This window comes from Hemicordylus capensis, chromosome 1, assembly GCF_027244095.1.
Source record: "Hemicordylus capensis ecotype Gifberg chromosome 1, rHemCap1.1.pri, whole genome shotgun sequence".
NCBI classification, from domain to species: domain Eukaryota; kingdom Metazoa; phylum Chordata; class Lepidosauria; order Squamata; family Cordylidae; genus Hemicordylus; species Hemicordylus capensis.
This window is the reverse complement of record NC_069657.1, coordinates 434,943,535-434,959,501: the sequence shown is the minus strand read 5'-3', so window position 1 is coordinate 434,959,501 and position 15,967 is coordinate 434,943,535. Positions and strand designations below refer to the sequence as shown.

Sequence of the window (15,967 nt, the reverse complement as noted above, 5' to 3'; positions counted from 1 at the left end):
TCGGGTCACACCTTATTGGCTCTGGTGTGGCCTTTTTTCACCTACTTCTCACTGAAGTTATTTGTAGGGTTGTCATTTTGAATGTTTAGTCACTTTGCCGGTGAGTGCAGGTTGATGTAGGTTGTCTTGATCGGTGTCTGCCTGGAGGACCATTTAGGGCGAGTAGGCAAGTCGATGAACAGCCCTTGTAGGTTTTATGGCCCTTGGGCTGGGATCTGCCCCTACTCGGAGACTGGCTGGCATCCACCACTCAGAGTTTTGCAGCCTGGGTGGGTGGGGCTGGTTGGCCTCCCCTCAGCAAGGTTAACACCTCATGGCTTTTATGATGTCCAGACCTGGCCTGGGCTTAATTAACACCCAGTCTTTTGCCCTGTTTTGGGCAGTCCTCCTTATGAGGCTGACCCATAGAGGCAGTACCTGCCCTCAAATTATTTCCTAGTTACAGGTTATTGTAATATTAATTAACAATACTGGCTCTAGTTTATCCAGTTACACATGTCTTGTCGTTATTGGGCCTGGGTGTGCAAGGACCAATGAGTCATCCCAGGGCCCAATGAGAATTTTACACCACCAGTCATGTACTCTATGCAATTCCAGTGATTCCCAGATGGTGAGGTGGAACCCATCAGTAGGACATGGGGGGTGCCAATATGGATAGTTTTGACCCAACGAGGATGGAAGTGCGGCCATAGAGCACAAAGGCCAGTTCAGAGATTGATTACCAAAATTTGGTAAGTCTTCTTAATAAAAGGTCTGGGTTCTGTCCCATCATTGTCTTAGGTCCAGTGTTCCCTGTAACAGGGATTCCCAGATGTTGTTGACTGCAATTCCCAGAATCCCCAGCTGCAATGGCTTTTACTTGGGGATTATGGGAGTTGTAGTCAACAACATCTGGGAATCCCTGTTAGAGGGAACACAGCTTGGGTCCCACCTAAATATTTTGGTATCACCTTGTTTTTTATTGGCTTCTTTAAGAAAAGCTTTACACTTTCAAATTTTTCCTTTGCATTGCATGTGGTATATCATGGAGGACAGGTCTATCACTGGCTACTAGTATGGTGACTATAGGCCACCTCCTGCCTCCAAGGCACAATGCCTCTAAATGCCAATTGCAGGGGAGCAACAGCAAGAGAGAGGGCATGCCCTCACCTCCTGCCTGTGGGCTCCCCAGAGGCATCTGGTGGGTCACTGTGTCAAACAGATTGCTGGACTAAATATTCCGGGGCCTGATCCAGCAGGGCTGTTCTTATGTACTTATAGTGGCTGAGCCACAAGGTAAAGGTATTTATCCCTGCTATCTGGACAAAGAGCTACTTTTCAAAGTGGTGATTCTCTTTATATTAAGCAGGGGGAAAGCAACTGGCTCTATTCAGTTTCAGCACAGCTTCCTTCCAATGGCTGTTGCTAGTATCTACCTTGTGTTTCTTTTTAGATTGTGAACCCTTTGGGGGTAGAAAACCTCCTCCTCCTCTAAACTGCTTTGAGAAGTTTTATGGGGGTTTTTTGGTTGAAAAGCGATATATAGATAAAAGCAATAGTAATTGTTATGGTAGTAGTAATAGTAGTTGTCTTTCATTAAATGTTTTAATACAGTGATTCCAAAAGTGCAAACTTGTACCCACCAGATTGTCTTGAGAATTAGGCTATAAATTGTTTTAATTGTGCTGTACAAACAGAAATGGTGTTTATACCAGCCTCAGTCAGGGGATGTGCTTCCCTATTAGCAGCAGAATGTTAAAATAGATATTGCTTTAAGTGCTTTCGTGATCATAATTGGCAGAATCATTATGACATTTCAATGCTTATTTCTCTAGGGAGAACATTTAATATTTATAGCCAGTTACCATAGAGCAGAAGATGATCTCTTTCTTGCAATAGATGCTGGGGTTTCTCATGCTCATCCTCGTCATGACCTCATTCCTCTGATAATATCCCAAATACCATTTTGCTTGCTGGACCAATGAGTCTTGACAGAAAAAGAACAGCCAAAACATCATCTGATGTAAGTCAACATATCTCCAAGCTTAACTCAACTATTGGACAAATGAGATATGCATTCCGGGCACTAGCAGCCAGCTTGTGCAGCTGTATCTGCTTCATCCATGTGGCTGGTTCTAATGGAGATAATTGAACATGTTGCAGTTTTTTGTTTTTGATGTAATGGTTCCTAAACAACTTTTCACTTTGAAGCCCAGTTCTAATGTCTCAGGCTCTGGCACTAGCAAAGGGAACAATCCATGCTGGCTGCCACAAGACCAGCTCTCCTCCTCCTTTCATACAAAGATCTACTCCCCCCACCAAAAAAACAAAATAAAACACCCTTTGTTTCGGCAGCCTGATTTGGGTGGATGGGGGAGCCTTTTAATTGTTGCTGTTGTCAGTCTGGGAGTCAGAAGGCCTTGCAGATCTACTGCAAATCCATCAGGAGATCCTGACCTCCCTTCTGCCCACCCCTGCCTTGCACTGGATCCTCAAAGCACTTATGTTGAAGTAACCTGGGGTTTCCAAACTAGGATCCCTAGAAGTCCTATCATTCCCAGTAAGGGCCCATCCCAGGAAGAGGCTCCGCCAGGAGGGCAGTAGCATGTAGATCCTGATTTCCAAAGGGGCCAGAAAGAGGATGATTCTCTTTGATCCCTCTGGGATCAGGCTTCTGTCATGGGAGGGACAGCAAAAGGCAATCCAGCTACCATGCTGGGAAGTGCAGGGAGATGTATTATGGCAAATTGGCCAAAATGTCCAGGGACATGGAGTGGTGGCTCAGTTGGCTGTACCACGACTAAACAGGGAACAGATCTAGAAGAATGCACATGATTCCCCTTGGGTGGCCCAGCAAGGCTCCCACAAAATGTTTTTACAGGCCTTGTGGTATTTTTTCTGGCCGTCTATTTGCCCCAAGATAAGAGAATATTGTTGATGCTGCCCAGAATGTTAGCAGGCCAATGCCCAGAAACCTGTCCTGGCTCCTCTGGCTCCTATACCTGACACAGCAACTCCCTTTGAACACATCAGAATGGATTTTATCAGACTGGTACCTCGTATAGCTCGCTGTCACTGGTACAGTATGTGTTGGTGATTCTGGACTACATGTCAAGATATCCTGAGGTATTACCTCTCCGGAATATGAGGACAGCTGGCATGGTTTGAACTTTGATGAGCTTATTCACACAGGTAGGGCTTGCAGGGATCTAGTGTCAGATAATGGCACTCGGCACTCCGTTTGTTTCAAACATAGTGAAGCAGTTGTGTCAAAGCCTACGCATCTGCCAGAAGTTGACATTGATATACCACCCGCAGACAGATGAGTTGGTGGAGCACTTTAGTCAGATCTTAAAGGTGGTGCTACAGAAGATTGCCACCAATCATTTGGGACAGTGAGACCTTTTTTTAAAATTCAGTGTTATTTGCCATGCAAGAAACCCAACAAGCCTCCATGGTCTTGCCCCATTCAAGATCCTTTATGGAAGAAAGCCCTGGGGTCTGCTTGCCCTGTTGAAGCAAAGTTGGGTCAAACTGGAAGCGGCCCTACCTTTACAACTGCAGGGCTGGATACAACACGTAGAGCAAGCAGCATTAGCAATTGTGAGGGGAGCACAAGGAAAGCAGAAGGCATATGATGACCACAAGGCCAAAGCCCATGTATTTCAGGGGATAAAGTAATGGTGAAGGCTGCCATATTTCCCAATACCCCAAGGGGGCCCTGGCAGGGCCCACATATCAACTGGTGTATCAGATCCTGGACCTATGATGTAAAGTGTGGGCAAGGAGCTTGTGCAATAAAAAAGCTACACATCACCTAAAAGCGGACATGAATGACCAACCACCAGTTAAGTGGACCATATACTGCTGGATGCTGACACCCTGTTAGCTGAGGGGGAACTCTCCTGGGTACAGGACAGGCTGGAGGCGGTAGAACTTCACTCAGGCAGTGCCATCCCTGACTCTTGGGTGGCCATGTTAAAAGCCCCACTATGGGAATTCCCAGGCCTTTTTTCTTCACGGCCAGGGCAGACCCGAGACGTCTTCCACACCACAGAGAGAATACCCGGGGGGTGGTCCACATTGCTTAGTGACTAATACTATGTGATTGGTGGGTGGCAGTAGAGAAAGGTAGATGAAATCTTGGCCTTGGGGGTAATTGAGCCTTCCAAGACAAATGGAGGATCCAATAGTGCTTGTGCCTAACCCAGATGGGGCAGTTAGTTTTTGTACAGGCTTCTGAGAGTTAAATCGCATCTCCAAATTTTATGCATACCCCAAGCCATGGGGCCAATATTCTCATTAGCCAACTTGGGGAGGTGGGGATTCTCTCATTCTTAGATCGAACAAAGAGCTATTGGCAAGTACCTCTCCAACTCCAAGATTGGGAAGAAGCCACATTTGCACCACCACCCCTGGCTTGTTTCAGTTTGTCATGATGCCCTTTGGTCTGCATCACCTTTCAGAGATTAGTGGACCACATCTTACGCCAGCTGTAAGGGGTATACTCTTGCCTGTCTTAATGATATAATAATACATAGTTGGACGTGGTCAGAACATGTGGAACATCTAAAAACTGTCTTTGCATCCTTACAAGAGGCAGGACTAAAAATAAACCCAAAGAAGAGCCTCTTAGCGACAATCAAATTGAAATATCTACATTATTTGATGGGAGGAAGATGGGTGAAACCCCTTCCTGACAAAGTAAATCTGGTAGCCTAGTTCCCCAGGCCCCAGGTGAAGCAACAGCTACGACGATTCCTATGCCTGATGGGCTATTATGACTGCTCCATCCCACATTTCACCTCTGTAGCTAGTCCCCTGATGGAACTATTTAAAATAATGCCCTAATCACCTTTGCTGCGAACCAGCCTGTGAAGAGTTGCTTGAACACCGTAAAACTGCCTTCATCTCACAACCGGCCTTCCTCAGCCCTGATTTCTGGATTCCCTTCATCTTTCAGATAGATATGTCAGGAACGGGCATGGGGGCTATACATATATGCATGCCACAAACTACACAGTGTCAAGAGCATCTGATTTTCTACATAAGTCAAAAACAACACCTGGCAGAACTACAGTATTCTACACTGGAAAAAGAGGCACTAGCTGTTAATTGGGCTGTTTCTGTCCTACAACTTTATTTGGCCGATAATTCATTTCTGTCAGTGGCAGTCCACGCCCTGTTACTGTGGATGCATAAAATTAAAGACCGGAACGTCAGTGTTATAATGGTAGCTCTCTTTATTGCCTTTCAGATTCGATGTAATCCACCAGAAGGGCACTGTCCACAACAGTGCCAGTTATCTGTCCTGCCTGTCTGAGGATGACTGTGAAAATAAATGAACCGTGTTGGGGTGGGATTGGCACCCCGCATTGCCCGATGCAGAGATCTTACCCAGCAGGGTCAGAGCAGCGCGGGTCCTCCCTCCTCTCCAGGACTGGGCAGCCATGACACAAGGGAGAGAGAGGGACAGTAATTTCCTCCTCCCTGGGGGCTGGCAATAGAGGCGCGACTGAATGACACCACGCTACGGAGCAGCGCCATGGCCAGGCCAGCAAGGAAGGAGGGGACAGGGAGGCAAGTGAGGAGATGAGGCCACAGGAGGAGAAAGTGACAGGGCAGGAAACCCAGGGAAGGGCGGGTGCTTCCATGGACAGTCTGGTCTGCCAGACCTGCTCAGGGTTATTTTGGGAGAGGCAGGCCAGTGATGAGGAGGCTGGCCTGAAGGAGTGTGCTGAGGTCCTTTGGGGAGAGGCTCAGCACCAGACAGCTGGGCAGAAAGAGGTCCCAGTGCTGACTTAACCCCTTTCCCTGCATATTCTGAGGCCTGGGGAATCAGCTAAACGGGAGCTGTGTCCAGCCTCAGGACAACTCACCCCACAGAGCAGGAGAGTTCCTATGACTGTGAGCTCAGTTCTGGTACTGAAATTAAATTCCTGCACTGGACATGTGCTCAGAGCCGGCACCCTGTTTCTTCATTCTAAGTGCACGTTTGCCTGCTTGGCCCCATATTTTGCACCTAGCTCCAGTTGGTGGACCTCAGGGTTTTTAAAAAGAATGTAAATCCCATAAGCCTAAAGTCTGCCAGCCTATCCCTGGTGTAAGGGATGCTTTGAAAATAAGTCTAGGTCCCAGCCCATCCATGAGGAACCCTCTCCAGCCATGGCATTCTTAGCTGCTGCAGCTTATGGGAAAGGGTCAGAAGCAGATTAATGGCAAATTAATTGGATTCTGGGGGGTGTTACAAGGGGACTGAAGGAACCCTGGTGGAGGACTTTCGCTTAGCTTTCAACCATCATTTCATTTTAAGCCGATGATTAATTAATTGTTTAATGCTTTTAAGCCCTACTTAGTTGATGGGATGGAAGCATTCACTTTAGATACCACAAAGCAAGCGTAAGACCCGAAACAGTAATATCTGAAAGTTTGCTGTCTCTCTCCCAAGCCTGAGTTCCCTTCCTTGTGTCATACTGCATATAGTGCTTTTTTCCTTGTTGTTCTTGTCTTACAAGTGCAGTGATGACAGCAAAAACATTTCTTGCTTCTCACCCCTGCCCTCCTCTCTCTCTCTCTCCCCACCCTCCAGCTTGTGCTTGGTATTGATGTCCAAAACCCCAGGCTTGCTTGTTTGCCTTTCTGAGACATTCCAGTATTCTCTGACCTTTCATCTCTCTGACTCAGTAAGCTTTCCCCCTTCCGTGCAGAGGAGTTACACCAGAGTTGGCGCCTAACAAAGAATGTTAAGGCTTTATCCCTTTGATGCAAGTCCACTTTTCTTAGGTCCGACTGAGCTTCTTAGGGGGTGATGATGGCCCAGTTGTGCTGGCGACTGAGCAGTTGGCTCCCAAAGACTTCACAGAGAGTTGATGGAGCTCAGCAATGTCAGCATTATGCAAAATGGAACTGAAAAACAGGATTGTCTGGTGCTAGATGCAGAAAGAGAGATTTGCACAATTTCCACATTGTGCAAATGAACCAGATGATCTTCTAGCAAAGCAAAGGGAGTGGGGTAATCCCTGCAGGGCCATATCTGTTTTTAAAGCAACATCTACCTACAGCAAAGCATTACCATGTAATACCATGCTAGTAGCTACTCCGGAAGGCATTTATGCTGCTTGTACTACAAATACCTCTGGGAGTGGAGGGGGAATATACACATGAACTGCAATTTCCACTTGAGCAAGGTATATTGCATATTCCTTCAGGGGCTTGTGTGCTAGTAGTGGAAAGCCCTTATTGATTGACCAGGAGAAGGGCTATAAAAATTAGTTGGTGGGGCAGCCGACATACCTGCTTCCTCCATTTCCCCAAAGCCTAAGAAGAAAACAATGAGAAGATTTTGATACCAATAAAAATTGTTTTGTGAAATGTTCTCTGCAAAAATGAAGTGCAATATACTTTTAAAGTAATTTTAATACTGAAATTTCTGTCCTCCAGCCTTCCATGATATTATTAGATATTTAATAGTAAAAGCAGTGGCTGACCTACTGAGGAAAATTACTGAAGTAGTCTCATTGAAATTAAAAGCACAAGTTAGGACAATGCCTTAGGACAATTATCCTTTTAATTTCATGAGACTACTTACAATAATTTCCCTCATAATGTCAGCCAGCCTCTTTTTAAAACCAAAATTATAAAAAATGTAAGCCATTTGTATAACAGATGTCCTAGTCATTGTGGATTTCTTTGGTGTGCTCTTTCACCACACAATCCCTGTCCCTTCTTGCTTCTTGTCTGTTGAATGGGAAGGATCCTATTTTGGTCTACCCTGATTGGCAGTGGCTCTCCAAGGGCACAAACAAGGATCTCTCCACATTTGCCTACCTGAGATATTTTTAACTGGAGGAGCCAGGGATTGAATCTGGGACCTTCTGTGTGGATAACTCATGCTTTTATGGATCAATTATGTATCAACTTCGGCCCTCCTGCAGATGTTGGCCTACAACCCCCATAATCCCTGGCTATTGGCCACTGTGGAGGACAGGGACGTAGCAAGGTTGGAGTGGGCCCAGATACAAGATTTTAAAATGCCCCCCCCCCGAAGCTCAGTTCACGATGTAAAGAAATCTTAAATGAGGTTGAATAATGGTAACAAAAAGCATAGTTGTGTGTGTGTGTATTCTCTCTCTCTCTCTCTCTCTCACACACACACACACACACCTATGTGCCACAATAGAACATCATCCTAAATTATTTTTTAAAAGGTTTTGTGAATTGTGGACAATGCGAGTCATTGAATGTTACTAGAGAAAGACATACTGTTCTGGTAGCTCCAGGTCTTCACACTCACATCAATTTCGGAGGATGAATACAACTGAAGGAAGCCCAGGCGGTTGTGCGACTGGGGGAGTCAGTCATGTAACTTGCCTCTGGGTGGCCACCCAAGGCAGTGGGCCTCCAGACACCTGTCTCCTCTTGCCCTATTATAGTTACGCCCCTGGTGGAGGATGCTCCTTGTAAGAGAAGACAAAAAGAACGGTAATAAAATCCATTGTAGCCTAAGTTTCAGTTATGTAACAAATAGTTGGGATAGCAAGAGCGGCATATTAGTTCTACTTAGAAAGCAAAGGCTTTGCATCCCTGCTGAGACCCTGGAAGTCTCAGGACTGCATCCCTGCACGACTGCTGATGTCAGATGACCCAAAAATGGACTTTCCTTTGGGGACAAAATTGATAGCATTAGTCTATATTTTTCCTCTTCCCAGCCTTCATATGCTCCATCCTTCACAGTCTTCTCTTGCTACTTCCTTTTCTTCTGTTACATGCTTACAAGTCAGAGAGAGAGAGAGAATAAAGTGTGTTTGTGCCTGCTGCCCCCAAGCAGGGAGGGAATCCTGGCAGCAGAAAGTAGCATTGGAACATAGGAAGCTGCCTTATACTGCGTCAGACCGTTGGTCCATCTAGCTCAGTATTGTTTTCCCAGACTGGCAGCGGCTTCTCCAAGGTTGCAGGCAGGAATCTTTCTCTCAGCCCTATCTTGGAGAAGCCAGGGAGGGAACTTGGAACCTGCTGCATGCAGGTTTGAACCCTCAGCTGCCCAGGGCTGGAAGTTATCTGTTTTCCCACCCACTTTCCCTGGGGCCTAAAGTGGGAGGGTGGAGCAGGGCTGCCTGCAAGTGTGCGGTTGCGCTCCTGTGTTGCAGCACCCTGCCCCACCGCCACAGCCAGATACATCATAATTCCCGCGTCCCCAAAACTAATTTCACCCTGGGCTCTGCACAAGCTAGAGACAGCCTGGATGGGGGGTGGGATGTAGCTCGGGCATTGGAGAGAGAGAGAGACTTGACCTCTCAGAACTGAGTCATCTCCCCTTTGAAGGATCTGACAGTGAGGGGACCTCTCCCCTTTCACTGCAGAAAGCGGGGGGGTGGTGGTGGTGGTGGTGGTGGTGGTGTACTCTCTCCAGTCCCTTTGGAGGTTAGGAGGGCTTTCTCGGGTGATTACTTATCTTTTCAGTGCTGAAGAGCCCTCCCCGCAATCCGTGTTAAAAGGACCTTGTTAGACTTGTTCTGCTCTTATTTATTTATTTATTATTAAAACCTTTATACGGCCCTTCCAAAGGGCTCAGGGCTGTTTACATTAAAACACCATTAAAATCAGTTAATAATTAAAACAAAAATTATAAAAGCACAAAACAATAATTAACAATTAAAAACATCATAAAACAACAATTAAATAGTCAGAACAATTTAAAAACAAGTTTTTAAAAGCCGAGAAAGCCTGGCCGAAGAGATGTGTTTTCAGACTTTTTTTTTTTAATTGCCCATTTAAAATTTTTTTCCCCCTTCTGTAAAGGTATTGCTCAGAGATGCTCAGCAATCAAGTACCACTTCTCTCCACCCGCACGCTTGCGGAATATCCCGTTCAATTTAACCAAGACCATCCAGCAGGATGAATGGCACCTGCTGCGTAAGTAATTGTGTGGCCCACTTATACAAGTGGCCTTCCTAATGTGCTGCTAAACATTACAATTCACCATAGTAGTGGCTGGGAAGTTGCCCACATAATATTGCACTCTACATTAGGAAACATTGCATGTCATCCAGCCTTTTAACGGTGGCAGTGATGATGTAGGCATTGCATTATGGGCAAAAAGGAGATGGCAGCCACCAACATGGCTGCCAAGGAGTTCTCTGGGCTGCTGCCACTCATTTGGTAGAGACTTACTTTGGTGACAGTAGCAATGGCTCTGAGTGCTTCTTGGTGAAGGCCATCTTTTTTTTTTTTAACTCCATGAAATTGAGCACTGGTCAGACTCCGCCTTGGCTGTGGCCCTTCCGATGACTCTCAGCCCCTGGCCAATGCCTGAGTTGGTTGACCCTGATGCCAGGCCTGCCAGGATGCCTTATAAAACCCATATTTTAAAAGCCTGGGCAAATAAAAAGTTCTTAATTTGGTACTGAAAAGGCTAATGCTTGGCCCTAAGTAATCTTCCAGGGGAGAAAGTGTTGGGAATTCTCTCTGGTAAGAGATACCCTTCTAATATAGTAGAGTGCACAGAGGCACAACACAGCGGAATCTGCCCAGGCATACATGTATGCTGAGAGTAAAATAACTTGGAGCCAGTTCATAGTTTCAAATCAATATAAGGAGTCTTTATTAGTGAACTCCATTCTAGAGAGTAAAGTGGAGAGATAGGATCTCTAATCTAGCTAGCTAGCTGGATTCAGATAGATTCATCTTTGCACACATGGTGCAGGGAGAGAGGAGCTTGCATGTTGCAAGAGAGAAGGAAGGGAGGGGAAGGAAGAGGAAGTGGCCAGGCAGGCAGGCAGGAAGTTCATCCCTAAGAGTAGCAATCTACATACCAAAGGGATAGTGTCAGAGCAGTAGAGAAGGGATGATCAATGTCTTGACCTCTCTAGCCCTCTGACTCAATAATCTGTCCCCCTCTGTCACTAAGACATGAGACAGCGCAAAGTCCTTCACTTCCAACAGAAAGCTCCAGAGTCAGGGCCCCACAGCTGAGAAGGCCCTGTCCTGGGTCATTACCCACCTCACCTCTGAAGGCAGAGATACCTGAAGAAAGGCCTCTGAGTCTGAGTAGGATCTTAGCACCTGGCAGGTTTGTCTGGGAAAAGGTGGTCCATAAAGTATCCTGGCCTCAAACTGTTTAGGATTTTGAAGGTTAAAACCTTTAAGCACTTAGCATTGAGCCTGCTCAGTGGGGTGTGTGCAGACCTCTTATATAATGGTTTGGCTTGTGCTGAAGTAGTGTTACTTTAATTTCCCCCTCCTCCTCCTTTTTCACTTGTGGAAGAAGATCTCAGAAGAATCACAGCAGGCTTTCTTGGGATGGCAGCAGCTGTTCTTCTCTGCGGGTGCATCGTGACAACAGTCAGTTTCTTTTGGGAAGAGAGCCTCACACAGCACGTTGCTGGCCTTCTTTTCCTTATGTCAGGTAACATTTCATCTCTGCCTGTTAACTGGATAGGGCCCCATTGTGCAGAAACCCCTCTTTCACAAACTTGTAAGATATCAAAAAATTCATATAGTCCCTCTTAAACCCATTTTCTACCACATGAGGCCCAGCAGTTACATACTTCATAAATTTCAGTGCTTTCTTGATCTGGAGACAAACAATATGTTTTTGGTTTTTATTTTCTTCAAAGAGCTTGAAAGAGGGACCACCACATCTGTACACTCATCCCACTTTTACCTCTGATAAACAGCTTTAGCAGGTTTTTCTCCAAAGCTTGCAGAACCTGTTTGATGAGAGATGGCGCTGGAAAAAAATGTGTATATACTGTGTCTCTGTCAGTCCATTTAATCCCTTTGCAACCAAAGAGGAGTGATCGCAATTGGCACCTATGAAAGCTTCCCTACTAAGCTTCAGAAGGGGGTACTTTAAATATGCCTTTTCTGTGCACCGTGATCCAAATTTTGATCCTGCTCTGCATGGCTGCTCTTTTGATTAAAGCAAAAAAAAGGGAGCACAAATTTCACACTGCACATTATTTAACCCTCAGTGGTAGGGGTATGCAATTTATTTTACTGCATGGATTTCAGCACCCTTGTGATTAATGTGAGGCCCCTAGTATTTTGATGAATGAAAAGCTTTGCTTACTGTTTAACTGGACTAGGGTACCCAGGCTGAATTATATTGGATACAATCCCAACAAAGCATGTGAGCTATTTTGTAATGGCAGTATATAAATCAATCAAACAAACAAACAAATAAATCAGTGGAGCTCATGGCTGTAGCTTCCATTGGACAAGTGGGGGCAATTGCACCTGGACCCACATGGTCTGAGAGCCCCTCAAGGGCCCCCAGGGCAGTCCCCCTTTGTCCACGAGTCGCCCCTGCTGTGCCATCACCCCCACTGCCCCGCCACGCTTGCCACTGCTTCCCATCTTTGCCGCCAGGGGAGCAGCAGCGAAGGGCAGGCTTCCCCCCACTCCAGGGGTATAGCTAGGGGAGAGCGGGCCCGTGTCCGCGCATCTCCCCAGCGGCCCCTCAGAGTGAGGGAGATGATGATGAAAATAGGGAGGGGTTCTTCAAAGCCATCTGCTCAATTATAGCTACACCCTTGCCCCACTCTACTACCGGCTGGCGTGCGGGCTTCTCTTCCTCCGAACAGTGCACTAGCACTGTTTGCTTATTGAGGCCGCCGCGTGCCGTGACGTCACAGCACGCCGTGATCTCCATACTCAGACAGTGCAGAAGCGCTGTTTGGAAGAAGGAAATCCCGCATGCTGGCCGGAGTGGGGGGAAGCCAGGGAGAAGCCCGGGAGAAGCCCACCCGCCACTCTCCTGGCGATGAAGATGTGAAGTAGCAGTGGGGGGCAATGGCGCGGCAGTGGTGGCAAGGCCCCCCACCCCCAGAGGTTATTAATGGGTGGGGCTCACAGATGAAGGGGGCATGGTTTCGGCGCTGGTGGCCCCCTACCTAACTTTGTCCCCTGGCCACCAGGAACCTCGCTATGCCCCAGATGGAGCTTAAAAGTCTTGTCCTGGGCTGCATTGTGCCCGTTATTTTATTTTGACCAAAATAACTTGTCATTAGAAGCCGTACATATCTCTGTCCTACAAGAAGAGTGTTTTGATTGGACCTAATAATTGCACAAAACAGTTATGATGCCAGGCTGTCTGGAATGCATTGTGTCATTCTTAAAACCTGCAACTTCGCTTCCCACCCCCTTCTTTGAAACTGTCAGTCATTCCTTAGACTTGTGTGTATCTAGATAATTTATCCTGAGCTATTTTGAGCTGTTAATATTTCCAAGAGGTATAAATTTGCTAGCCGTGATGCTGTGATTTGTCTTGTTTGCAGGCATCTTTTGCACTATTTCCCTCTGCACTTACGCAGCAAGCGTCTCCTATGACTTAAACCGCCTACCCAAATTCATCTACAGTCTTCCTGAGGACGTTGAACATGGATACAGCTGGTCTATATTCTGCGCTTGGTGCAGCTTAGGACTCATTGTAGCAGCAGGATGTCTTTGTGCCACTTATCAGTTCATTAGCAGGACAAAGATTAGTCATCTCAAGGCTAGCAGAGACTCTTCCGTATGACTGCTTATGGGGGGGGGGAGGGCGGTGGTGGTAATCTTCTTTCCCCCTGTGAGGTGGCCCGTGAAGAATAGTCTTCAAGGATTTATAAGGGAGCTAAAGTCGGATTTCTAAGCACAAGAACCCTGATCCCTTAAATGCCAAACGTTGTGTCTTACTAGTCGGAAAACAAAGAGGAGTTCTTTGCCTTCAGAGCGGCTGGAATAAAACCTTCAGGTGACAAAAGTTATTGTGGAGCCAACAACGGCAATTCAGCACATTGTATATGCACATGTCATAAATGAGGTGGGGCTGTTCGTTCCCGCTTGGAGAGGAAAACTATGTTTGACATTTAGGGCTGTTTTTTTTTTAGTGGAGGTTTGCAGACAAGGTAGCAACCAACAAAAACCAACCATCCCTGCCAAAAATCCCCTTATCATCTTGGATCAGTCTTTGAATTTTGACTTTTTAAAGAAACAAAATGTGAAAGAAGTCTTAACTTCTCTTCTAGGGTCATTAGTAGTCACCAAACAGTAGTGAGTGGGAGATTCCTTAAAGCAGTCTTCTTCATAGTAAGGCTAGGTGCCAGTGGTGGTCCCCATCGGCCCTAATTGTTTATTGGGCTGGTGAAGTTTCAGCAAAAAGCTGGATATTCTGCACAGCCCACCTGGCATCATACAGAGACAGCCATTTCCACCATGCAGTGCTGTGCTCAGCACTGGGAGGTCTTAAGGGAAACCAAGGCCTCTTGAGCCCCTAAGAAGGCAAGCATTAGAAGGCAAGCATACTGGGAAATATAGCCCTTCCCTGTGCTTTCCTCCTTCAGCTCTTGAGGGAGAGCCATAAAACTGTTCTAACATAATGAGTGGATGGAGGGGCAATTGGTGTTAGAAGCACTACAGAGAAAGGAATCAGAGGGTAGGGCTCCCAGAATGGAGCAGGACCCATCAGTGAGCCATATAGAATCCTACTGGCTGATGCCTTTATTGGTTTAAAAAAACAAAACAAAAAAACACCCAACCCTACTGATTTGCCTGCTATATGATAGCAACATTCCTCCCTGAAATACATTTTGTATTTCATATGAAACCAAATACCATGTATAAATGAGATTAATTTTATGAGGGATTACATACTTAGTAGAATTGTTGGAAGTAACATGTTGTAAAACCCCAGCCTCTTTGTCTAAATGAGTGGTAGAACATCGCTTTCTGTTAATAGTGTTAGATTTCTGAGTGAGTGATTGGAAATGGGTTCTTCTTGAATAGTGGTGTAAATTTGAAACAAAAACACAACCATAAGTAAAAGGCAAATGTGACTGCAAATGTGTCTCCAGTCACATGGTTACACTGGTTTCAGGTTTGTTTTTTTTAATAATTTCTCAGATCAAACTACCTATATGAAGCAGAAAAAGTAAATAAGCTTTTCAACTCAGACCTGCTTAACATGTTTGAAAATGTTTCATCAGATACAGAAATGTTTATAGAATTCCTATGCAGGCTGTTAATTTATCTGTTCCTACCAACATATGGCTGAAGAATGCTCTCATATTCAAGACACATATTCCTCTTCTTGGTGATTAAGTCAGTGAGGTTTTCAGTCTTCAAAAAATGTACTCCGCACTGGGACACACGCAGCTATTCACTCTGTTGCAGTCATCTCCACTACAAGAATATATGTCTGCAGCTAAGTAAATTCCTCAGCCGCTGGATTAACTCTCATCAGCACAATACTTTGCCTGAAGAACTGGCCTGATGGAATCATGGAGCTTTTCATGTGGAAGGAGTACTGTTAGCAGCATTGCACTAGCAGTGCGTCTGGAGTCTGATGTCAGAGAGGAGTGCTGCTACTGCTAGGGAGCTTCTAAATGATCAAGTCTGAGCAAGGAGAAGTGTGCGGGGACACATTACCACCCTGCAAAAATGCTTCTAAAAATATTTTGTATTGTAATTTCCCATAATTCATTTTGCCTTTTTAACCCACAAAGTGCAAGCCATTACCAAATCCTGTCAAATCAAAGTGAATTCCATGGGTGAATATTCATATTATGTAAGCCTGCTTTGGATGGCTATTATTATGTAATGTGAACACTCTCCATAATATTGGCTTAAGTAGTGACTTCACCTTAAGTGGCGCAGCGGGGAAATGCTTGACTAACAAGCAGAAGGTTTCCAGTTCAAATCCCCACTGGTACTATATTGGGCAGCAGCAATATAGGAAGATGCTGAAAGGCATCATCTCATACTGCACGGGAGGAGGCAATGATAAACCCCTCCTGTATTCTACCAAAAGAAAACCACAGAGCTCTGTGGGCACCAGGAGTCGAAATTGACTTGATGGTACATTTTACCTAGTGACTTTTATTTAGACAAAATATATTTTCTGTTTAGCTACATCAATTATTTCCTTATTTTCTTCTACTTGAATCCAAGAACATCAGGATTCTGATGTGTTAAATGCGAATACAAACGTTTCAAACTAGATAAGGAAAGA

General features: G+C 45.6%; 1 protein-coding gene across 3 annotated transcripts in view; it reads left to right on the top strand.

The window, feature by feature from the left end:
• The window catches only part of TMEM178A (transmembrane protein 178A), a 35,572-nt gene extending 20,664 nt beyond the window's left edge, over positions 1 to 14,908 (top strand). The window contains exons 2-4 of one of the 3 annotated variants that reach the window (XM_053242908.1): positions 9,778 to 9,891; positions 11,246 to 11,383; positions 13,257 to 14,908. In XM_053242908.1, the coding sequence (XP_053098883.1) occupies positions 9,778 to 9,891; positions 11,246 to 11,383; positions 13,257 to 13,498 (494 nt within the window). In that variant the 3' untranslated portion in view covers positions 13,499 to 14,908. The other 2 variants (XM_053242898.1, XM_053242917.1) reach the window with 2 other exon arrangements.
• Positions 14,909 to 15,967: the final 1,059 nt, after the last annotated feature.